Below are 10,650 nucleotides of genomic sequence, written 5' to 3' on the forward strand. Positions count from 1 at the left end.
CGAATTGGGCCAAATTTTTCCGAAATGGGTTATTAGTACTGTTAGTGCACGTGTTAGTTTATATAAATGCACAAATGCTCAATAATAACGGTAGATGTCATTTTTCCTTTCTTAGAAAATAGTCTCCCCTTCTCTCTAGAAACTTCCGCCATTGTTAATCAATCGAGCTTCTCAGCTGTTAAGCAAGTCTCTTCATGGTACCAGAGTGGGAGATACTGGAATCTCACGCGATCTAATCTCTGATTCGATTTGTTCTCTCCTTTATCTATTCACAGTAATTTCGAAGCTTGTTCTCTTCAACAATGGGCGATTCTTCGTCAGCGGCAGAAACTGTGATGGACCATACTCACCCTCTGTATATTGGTCCGCCGGACACTCCTAGTTCAGTAATTGTTCCAGTTAAGCTCACAGGATCAGAGAATTATGGTCTATGGAGCAGGCCAATAGAGATTGCACTTATGGGGAAGAAGAAGTTAGGTTTCGTCACAGGAAAGTGTAAGAGAGACTCGTACACATGTGACTTGCTGGAGCAATGGGAAATATGTAATGCGATTGTTCTTTCATGGATAATGAACAACGTTGCGTCAGAACTCCTTAGAGGAATTGTCTATGCATCAGATACTCACCTCGTTTGGGAAGACATGCATAGAGAAATTTGACAAAGTCAATCGAGTGCGAATATTTCAATTACACAGGGAAATTGCGACCTTGTCACTGGGCACTAACTTTGTTTAGGTATATTTTCCACGATTAAAGGAACTTTGGCATGAATATGATGTATTGGTGCCTTTTTCTGATTATGGCTGTCCAAAATCAAGAGATTATGTGGAACGAATGCATCAACAAAGAGTTATGCAGTTGCTGAGCAGCCTCAATGATTCATACGATCAATCAAGGTGACACATGCTTATGAAGACTAATACGCCTAATCTCAATCAAGCTTATGCGATGTCAATTCAAGATGAAAGCCTACAATCTGTTGGAGCTACTGTTCTATCAGATTAAATGGATCCTATAGCAACGCAAGCTGGAAGAGTACAAGGAATTAAAGGAAAGAAACAATTTCCTTAATGTGAAGAAGGAAATCTATGGCACATGAGGTTGTGCCACCCATCTGTTACAATTATGAATCATATAGCAGATTTACGGAATAAAGTTAGTAGTACTATACAAAATGACTGTCGTGTATGTCCACTAGCAAAGCAGTCTAGATTATAATTCCCAATCTGTAGTTCTAGAGCTGATTTGCCATTCAATCTTGTACATCTACAACTTTGGGGACCTTATAAAGTGCCTACTTACGAAATAAAGCATAACTTCTTTACTGTTGTGGATGACATACTAGATACACATGGATTTATCTTTTTCAATTAAAGTCTGAAATTATATTTATTCTAAAGTAGTTCTCAATAATGGTTAAAAATAAGTTTGGAACTATGATTAAAGTGATAAGATCCGACAATGGAACAGAGTTCCTTAACTCTAAATATGATACATTGTTACATGATTTTGGGATAATACGCCAGAGCAGTTGCCCATATACTCCACAACAGAATAGTGTTGTGGAAAGAAAGCACAAGCATATCCTAGATATGGCAAGGGCCTTAAGGTTTCAGGCAAGTATTCCTATAAGGTACTAGGGTATGTGTGTGCAAGTAGCAGTCTATTTGATAAATAAGCTACCTTCTAGACTTTTGAATGGTAAGGTTCCTTATGGGATGTTGTATCAGCAGAAGCCAACTCTTGGACACATTAAGTTCTAGGTTGTTTGTGTTATGCTACAAGGTTGGTCAAGGGTGACAGGTTTGCACAAAGGGCCAATGCAGCGGTACTTCTTGGTTTTTCAGAAACCCAAAAGGGTTACATATTACTGGATTTGTCTTCTATTCTGTTTTTTGTAAGAAGGGATGTGGTGTTCAAAGAGACAATTTTCTCTTTCAAACAAAAATCTTCTGCAGAGGTGGTACTTCCAAGTGTTGTGCTAAGGCATTTGTATGCTTATAATCCCTTGCCACCAGTAGAGACAACACACACATCATGTATGCAACATATTCAAGTACCTGCATTTGCAGAGATAGAAGAACATCCATTCATTAAAGTCGAGCATGAACAAGATGATATAATTGAGAAATTGGGGCATGAGCAAGGTGTTGAAGATGCAGTGTTGGAGCAAGATCTGGATTAAGTTCCTACAGCAGAGACTAGCATTCCTGTTGTTGAGGAAAGAAGAAAGACAACTAGAGAGTCCAAACAGCCTATTTGGATGAAAGATTATGTTACACGTCCTCCAAGGGCACATTGCCTTTACCCCATATCAGACTACCTATCTTATGCAAACACCTCAGTGAAATATTAGTGCTATCTTGCTAAGTTCTCATCACTTGTTGAGCTACAAACCATCAAGGAAGGTGTTAAAGATGCTAGATGGATTGAAGCTATGAAACAGAAAATCGAGGCATTAGAGGAAAACAAAACATGGGAAGTAGTGGATCTACCTACTGGGAAGACTATTATAGCGTCACGACCCAATCTTCCCTCCGTGAGAGGTCACGATGACACCTTGTCTCTACTACTAGGTAAGCCTAATATTTGCGTAACAATGAAAATGAAAGCATAAATCATATCAACTAACGGCAACATGTAATTAAAAAACTGTAGAAATGTTGCTCGGCATATATAATAACCAACTCTCGAAATATACACAAATTTCTCCCAAAACCCGAAGCATCATAAGTCGCAAACCTTCTAAGAATTTGTCTAACTGTTTATATACATCAATATCTAGAAGAAGTTAAGGAAGAACAACAATAAAGGGATAGGGGGGGACTCCGAGGTTTACGGACGCGGGCAGATGTACCTTGAAGTCTCCGGAGCAGCAACAAATATGCAACTAATAGCGGGGCTGGTAAGAGGTACTTGGATCTGCATACGAAATCATGTGCAGAAGAGTAGCATGAGTATAGCACAATGGTACCCAGTAGGTGCCAATCCTAACCTCGATCGAGTAGTGACGAGGTTAGCTCAGGGCCCACTGGTGTACATAAAATAATTAAGGCAAAGAAAATATTGTAATGTAATAAAAGACTGGAATTAAGCGAAAAGAAATCCACAGAGAAGTAACAGTACAACACACAAAGATAAATAACGAGGAATCTCCGAGATACCGTCTCGTAGTCCCAAAAGTAAATGTATAGGGAGAACATCCGAGGTGTCGCCTCGTAGTATCAAAAGTAAATGTGCAGGAGGACCTCCAAGATACCGTCCCATAGTCCCAAAGTAAATATGCAGGGGGATCTCCGAGGATGTCGTCCCGTAGTCCCAAAGTAAATACACAACTCAAAACAATGGAAATAACAGTTACAACACGAAATCCTACAGTTTAGACTAAGTACAAGTCAAGGAAGAAGCAGGAAATCCATTAAGCATGCTTCAAAGAGTTCAGATAAGCGTTCAAGACACGTGGACATGCTATTCTAGGATAAACATGATAACTACACACTAGTATAATTGAATTAAGATGAAACATGTTATTACTAAATAAAAATCAATTTTTTCAACAAATAGCCCGTGTACGCACTCGTCACCTCACGTACACGATGCTCGCATATCACAACAGTACCAAATCGTAAGGGTAGTTCCCCCACACAAGATTAGGCAAGCCACTTACCTCGAACCAAGCTGAATCAATCAGTAACAATGCCTTTTCCATGAATATCTGACTTCGAACGGCCCTTATCTAGCCAAAAGCAATTACATAACATAAATATAACTATAAGAAGCTAATTTAGTTAATGAAATCAAGGCTTAGGCAAGAAATTAAAATATGAACACCAATTCCGGTGTTAAAATCTCAATCAAAACCCAAAATCTTAGTTGAAGAACTTCTCATATTTTTCCCAAAATTTTTCAACCCAAATCCGAAATTAAAGGATGGAAATAATGATAGATTAGTGGGATATAACAAAAATCAAGTGTAGAATCATTACCCAATCGATGTCTCTGAAAATTCCTGGAAATTTCGTCAAAATTCGAGCTCTCTACTTAATGTTTTGATAAAAATGGCCAAACCCTCGATTTTGAAATGTTTAATACTGCCCAGGCATTCCTTCTTCGCGAACGCGGCCACGCCCTCGCGTTTGCATAGAACAAAAATTCACTGACCAAAATTCCTCTTCCGCGAACGCGAGTGTCTTCTCGCGAACGCATAGCTTCCACTGGCTGCCCTTGTACGAACGCGGTCTCCACCATGCAAATGCGTAGAACGAGGCCCTAGGGTCCTAGCCGCTCCACTTCCTCTACGCGAACGCAATGCCCTTCACGCGTTCGCGATGCACTGCTTGAACCAACCTTCGCGAACGCAGCCCCCACTTCGCAAACACAAAGAGAAATCTTCCTCTTGCCTCCAGCTCCTCTTCGCGAATGCGGGACTTCCCTCGCGAACGCGAAGAAGGAAACCGGAACTCGAGACTTCAGAAAATCTGCAATCTTTCCTAAGTCCAAAATGATTTGTTAACCACCCGAAATCAACCAGAGGCCCATGTGACCTCAACCAAACATATCACCAGTCCTAAAACACCATACAAACTTGGTCAAGCCCTCAAAATACATCAAACAACAACAAAAACACGAATCGCCCTCCAATCCAAACTTAATGAACTTGAAACTTCAAAAATTTCAACAACCGATGCCGAAACCTAACAAACCGCATCCGATTGACCTGAAATTTTGAACACAAGTCATATTCAACACTACAGACCTACTCTAACTTCCGTAATCAGAATCCGACCCCAATATCAAAAGTCCAATACCGGTCAAACTTCCCAAAAATTTGACTTTTGCCATTTTGAGCCTAAATCAGCAACAGACCTCCAATTAACAATCGGGACGCGCTCCTAAGTGTAAAATCACCCAACAGATCTAACGGAACTGATGAAACTCCATTCGGCAGTCGTCTTCACACAGTTCCGACTACGACTAAAAATTGTAAGACTTAAGCTTCTGTTTTAGGTACTAAGTATCTCATATCATTCCGAAACCAGGACAACAACCTCCCCGCAAGTCACACAAGCAGAAAAAGATACGAGGAAAGCAGTAGTTAGGGGATCGGGGCTAATACACTCAAAATGACCGGCCAAATCTTTACATCCTCCCCCTCTTAAAACAATCATTTGTCCTCGAACGGGTATAGAGACATACCTGAAGTGGTGAAAAGATGAGGATAACAACTGTGTATATCATGCTCGATGTCCCAAGTTGCCTATCGACCGGCTAACATCTCCATTGATCCTTCACCGAAGCAATGTTCTTTGACCTCAGCTTTCGAACCTGCCTATCCAAAATAGCCACTGGCTCCTCAAGATAAGATAGGTCCTTGTCCAACTGGACTGAGCTGAAATCCAACACATGAGATGGATCGCCGTGATACTTCCGGAGCATAGAAACATGAAATACCGGATGGACTCCTACTAGATTGGGAGGTAAGGCAAGCTTATAAGCAACCTCCCAACTCGCTGCAATACCTAAAAGGGACCAATAAACCTTGGGCTCAGCTTGCCCTTCTTTCCGAACCTCATAACACCCTTCATAGGCAAAACCGGGAGCAAGACCCGCTCTCCAACCATGAATGCAACATCACGAACATTCAAATCTGCATAAATCTTCTATTTGGACTGGTCTGTGCGAAGTCGATCTTGAATCACCTTAACCTTCTCCAAAGCGCCTTAAACCAAGTCTGTACCTAATAGCCTAGCCTCGCCCGGCTCAAACCAACCCACTAAAAACGACACCTCTTACCATACAGAGCCTCATATGGTGCCATCTGAATGCTAGACTGATAACTGTTGTTGTAGGCAAACTCTACAAGTGGCAAGAACTGATCCCAAGAACCTCCAAACTCCATCACACATGCACAGAGCATATCCTCTAGTATCTGAATAGTGTGCTCGTATTGTCCGTCCATCTGAGGGTGAAATGTTGTGTTCAACTCGACTCGTGTAGCTAACTCATGCTATACGGCCCTCTAGAACCGTGATGTAAACTGCATACCCCGGTCAGATATGATAGATACCGGTACGCCATGAAGTTTGACAATCTTTCAGATATAAACTCGAGCCAGTTGCTCGGAAGAATAAGTAGTTGATATTCGGCTATATAGATGATATTTACACCTTAATATTACCATGCTTTATTGTTGTTTTATAGGCAAATTGCCAACAAAATGCTCTAAATGATGTTCTTTTATTTCGCAGGGAATATTCTAAGTACGGAAGCACCACGGGGTGTTTTGGAGGCAATAATGTGAAGAAAAATGCCCACTCAAGAAGTACCTGAGCACAAAGAAGCAAGAAAATGGACTGAGCAAATTTCACCGCGACCGCGGTGGAACCGTGGGAGAACCGCGGCGGATCCAGTCATTGCGGCAGAATGTTCAGCGTTCACCGTGGTCGAGCCGCGGTCTTGCCGCGACCGCGGTGCACTGTTCATTTGCCAGGAAATTGGGGACCAAAGTGTAAATTCGGGAAAACTTGTTCCAAACCCTTATAAGCTTTAGAAACTCGCCCAAGATTGTTTAAGCTTGTTTTTTAAGACTACTTTGGAGGTAATAACAAGTGTGAGAAGAATAGCATAACATTATAGTTCTTCTATCCTCTCTTTATTATTTTTCAATTGCCCATTATGAATAATTTAGTAGTTTTATCTTGTTTTGTCATGAGTAGCTAATTTCCTAGTCTAGGGTTTTGATGGAACCTATTGAAGGATAAACTTCTTGTTATGTTAATATAGTTTGCCGGGTTAATCTCTATTTGTTCAACTATGTGCTTATTGTAGTTAATTGACAGGATCCTCAAATAGCTGTGCCTATTTAGTGTGCATAACTCGGGAGAGAGTGCATATTTAGGTTAATTGTTGAACAACACCACTCCCAAAGTATATGAGGGATCGACAACTGAGGGTTTAAAGGCGGGATTAGGGATAACGAAGCCTTGGGTGCAATCTAAAGTGAGCTGTAATTAATAAAGTCAGCTAGCGTAACTCGGGAGATAGCGTCTAGTAAATTGTCGTGATTACTCGGGAGAGATTTACAGCAATAATAGTGCTCATGATTGATAGAGATGATTAGGCAATTCTATGTGACACATAACCGGAAGGGATTCCATCAATAGGGGAAATCATAACCTTAGATCCTTCTCTTAATTGCTTACAACTTAATCATAGTTAGTTTTCAGCTGCTTATTTACTTTCATTCGTAGTTAGTAGAAATACCATCAATTGTTATTTACAACGTTCGGGAAGTTGATTTCGTGGAATTTAGTAAGTCTAACGAGTGTAATTGATAGTTTAATTCCTTGTGGGTTCGACTCTGGGCTAAATACTCAGATTATATTTGCAACGTCCGCGTGTCCTTTTTATAAGGCATAGTTGGGCGTGATCAAATTTTGGCGCCGTTGCCGGGGAATTAACGGTGTTATCAATTACAATTGAAAGAAATACAAAAATTCTTAGTGTGGTCAGTTTTCTCTATACCCAATCTATACATTGGAATTTTAACGTTTGTTGACTTGGTTGTATAGGTGCATGCCTAGAAACTCAATGAGAACTGGTGAAGTATTCGAAGCTCTATCAGATCCCGAAAAAGTTTTTAAGGCCTTGAACCGGGCCAACCGGAAAAGCAAACAGCAACAAACAATTGAACAATTGGAACCGAACATGGGAGATCACGAAAACAATCCACCTGTGCCTATAGCGCCACCGGCACCTCTTGTGCCACAGGCTGCTCTCTATGACTGGGCACAACCCACAGCTGAAAATCTAGCCACGGCGATTGTAGTCCCGCAGATACAGGCTAAATCATTCCAAATCACGAATATCATGTTGCACTTGTTGCAAAACAAGGGACTATTTTCGGGGTCACAAGCCGAAGATCCTCAACAGCACTTGAAGAATTTCCTGTCAATCTGCAAAACCCAAAGGCAGCCCAACGTAACTCCGGAAGCAATTAAGCTATTATTGTTTCCATTCTCAGTGACAGGAGCTGCCCAGACTTGGCTAAACTCATTCCCCATAAATTCCATAACAACTTGGGAGGAGTTAGTCAAGCAATTCCACAACAAGTTCCACCCACCCAACAAGACTGCTCAACAAATTGATGAAATTTTGAGTTTTAAACAGATACCAATGGAGACACTGCATGAATCATGGGAACGCTTCAAAGGGATGCTGGTTATATGTCCGCACCATGGTGTTCCGGATATGATGTTGGGGCAGCGGTTTTACATGGGATTGTCAGATAGCGTGAAGAACATAGTTGATGCTTCAGCTGGTGGAGCATTTTTGAGCAAAACATGGAGAGAAGGCCAGAGTCTGCTTGACAAGATGGCACAGAATTCGGGATGGACAACCAGGAATGCACCTATCACTCCAGTGGTTCAGTCAGTGCCCTTAGATCCATCCAACTCTATGGCTGAAAATATGGCCACCTAATTGACACAGTTGAGTATACTCACTAAAAAGGTAAAAGAATCAGGGCAGAAGCAGCAGGTACACATTATAGATACTACCAATGGGAGCTTGTGGGCATCTTGCATTAGTCATCCAATTGGTAACCAGTGGAATGCGGAACATGATCATCATCACTACCCTGAAGACATGAACTATGTGTCTAATTATGGAGGCCAGAGACAGGGTGGTCAAAATTGGGGTCAACAGCAGCAGCCATACAGGCCAGTCCAGCCACAGTTCAACAATGGAAACATGGGAGGTATGAGACCTCCTAATAATATGGCACCTTACCAAAGGCCACATGGATACAATAATCAGAATCATTAGCAGGGGTATCATCCTCCTCAGCAGCAGCATGGTGGACGGCAGGAAGATGGGTTTGCTAGATTTGAGGAAATGATGCAGCAGGTTATTGGGTCTAATGCATAAATTAGTGAGAGAGTAGATGCACATGATTCAGCTATCAAGAATAATGAAGTGCAGATCGGCCAAATTTCGATGTCTCTGAACAATCGTCCTCATGGGACATTACCTGCAGACACCCAGATAAATCCAAAAGATCAAGGCCTGAAGCAGCTGATGGTAGTGAGTCTACGTAATAGCAGAGATTTGGATGTAGAGCAAGAGAGGGCTCGAGAAATCAAACAGGCTGAGACACTCGTACCAGTGCCCATTGAGCTGGATGAGTCAACAAAACTTACAGAGGTGACAGTCCAGCCTGCCTAGGAAGAAAATAACATTCAGATTAAGACTGAGAAAGAAGCTGAGACAGCCCGGGAACCAGTAGATGAAGCGGAGGCTGATAAAGAGCAATCCCAAATCATTGGGAAGAAGAGACCTCCGGCACCATTCCCTCAGAGGCTGGCTAAGTGCCAAAAAGAGGAGCAGTACAAGAAATTCTTAGAGATGTTGAAACAAATCCAGGTAAATATTCCATTGATAGATGTTTTGAAAGAGATGCCTGGGTATGCAAAAATGATGAAGGACTTAATGTCCCGAAAATTTGATTTCCAAGACTTGGCCACGGTGACTCTTACTCAAACCTGCAGTGCAGTGGTGACTAGACCAATTGTGGAGAAGCTATCTGACCCAGGGAGCATTACAGTTCCCTGCACTATTGGTAATTTTGCTTTCACTAAGGCACTTCGCGATCTAGGGGCCAGCATAAATCTTATGCCCCTAGCGATTTATAAGAGGTTGGGGATTGGAAGAGCTAGGCCCACCTCTATGTTGTTGCAACTAGCTGACAGGACTGTAAAAAGACCTTCTGGTATCCTGGATGATGTGTTGATTCAGGTAGGGAAATTTGTGTTCCCTGCAGAATTTGTGATCTTAGATTGCAAGGTGGATGAAGAAATTCCCATAATTTTGGGAAGGCCGTTCTTAGCCACTGGGAGAGCTCTCATTGATTGTGAGACGGGGGAGCTCAAGATGAGACTGAACGACGAAGTGATAACATTCAATGTGCAGAAATCTATGAGGCGACCAAGTGAATTTGCCAATTGCTCTCTTATTGATGCCGTGGATGTAATTGTAGAAACTGATGATGAGATGTTGACAATTGAGGACCCCCTGGCTGCATGTCTGATGAATTTAGATGTGGTAAATGGAGAAGAATTGGCAGAATGGGTGTTGGCTTTAGAGGGCAGAGGGTTCTGGGACAGAACTCTTGAATTTGAGCCCTTACACTTAGAAAATAGAGAAACTCCTACAGCTAAGCCATCCATTGAAAAACCACAAAAGCTGGAATTGAAGCCATTGCCAGCCCATCTCAGGTATGAGTTCCTTGGACCTGACTCCACATTACCAGTTATTATCTCATCCAGTTTATTTGATGTGCATGCTTAACAACTCCTACAGGTACTCAAGGAGTGTAAGACTGCCATTGGGTGGACCATGGCAGATATTAAGGGGATCAGCCCCGCCTACTGTATGCATAAAATTCTGCTAGAAGAGGGACACAAACCTTCCAGGGAACATCAAAGAAGGCTGAACCCCAATATGAAAGAAGTGGTGAAGAAAGAATTAATAAAGTGGTTAGATGCGGGAATCATTTTCCCATTATCTGACAGCAACTGGGTTAGCCCAGTGCAATGTGTGCCTAAGAAGGGTGGCATGACAGTGATCAAAAACGATAACAATGAACTAATA

At 41.8% G+C, this 10,650-nt stretch overlaps 1 protein-coding gene across 1 annotated transcript; it reads left to right on the forward strand.

The window, feature by feature from the left end:
• The first annotated feature begins 302 nt into the window (after window positions 1–302).
• LOC109210783 lies at window positions 303–659 on the forward strand. The gene has a single exon (XM_019374249.1). The coding sequence runs from the start codon at window positions 303–305 to the stop codon at window positions 657–659; it is 357 nt and encodes a 118-aa protein (XP_019229794.1).
• The last annotated feature ends 9,991 nt before the right edge of the window (window positions 660–10,650 follow it).

Source organism: Nicotiana attenuata, unplaced genomic scaffold (genome assembly GCF_001879085.1).
Source record: "Nicotiana attenuata strain UT unplaced genomic scaffold, NIATTr2, whole genome shotgun sequence".
Taxonomy (NCBI): Eukaryota; Viridiplantae; Streptophyta; class Magnoliopsida; order Solanales; family Solanaceae; genus Nicotiana; species Nicotiana attenuata.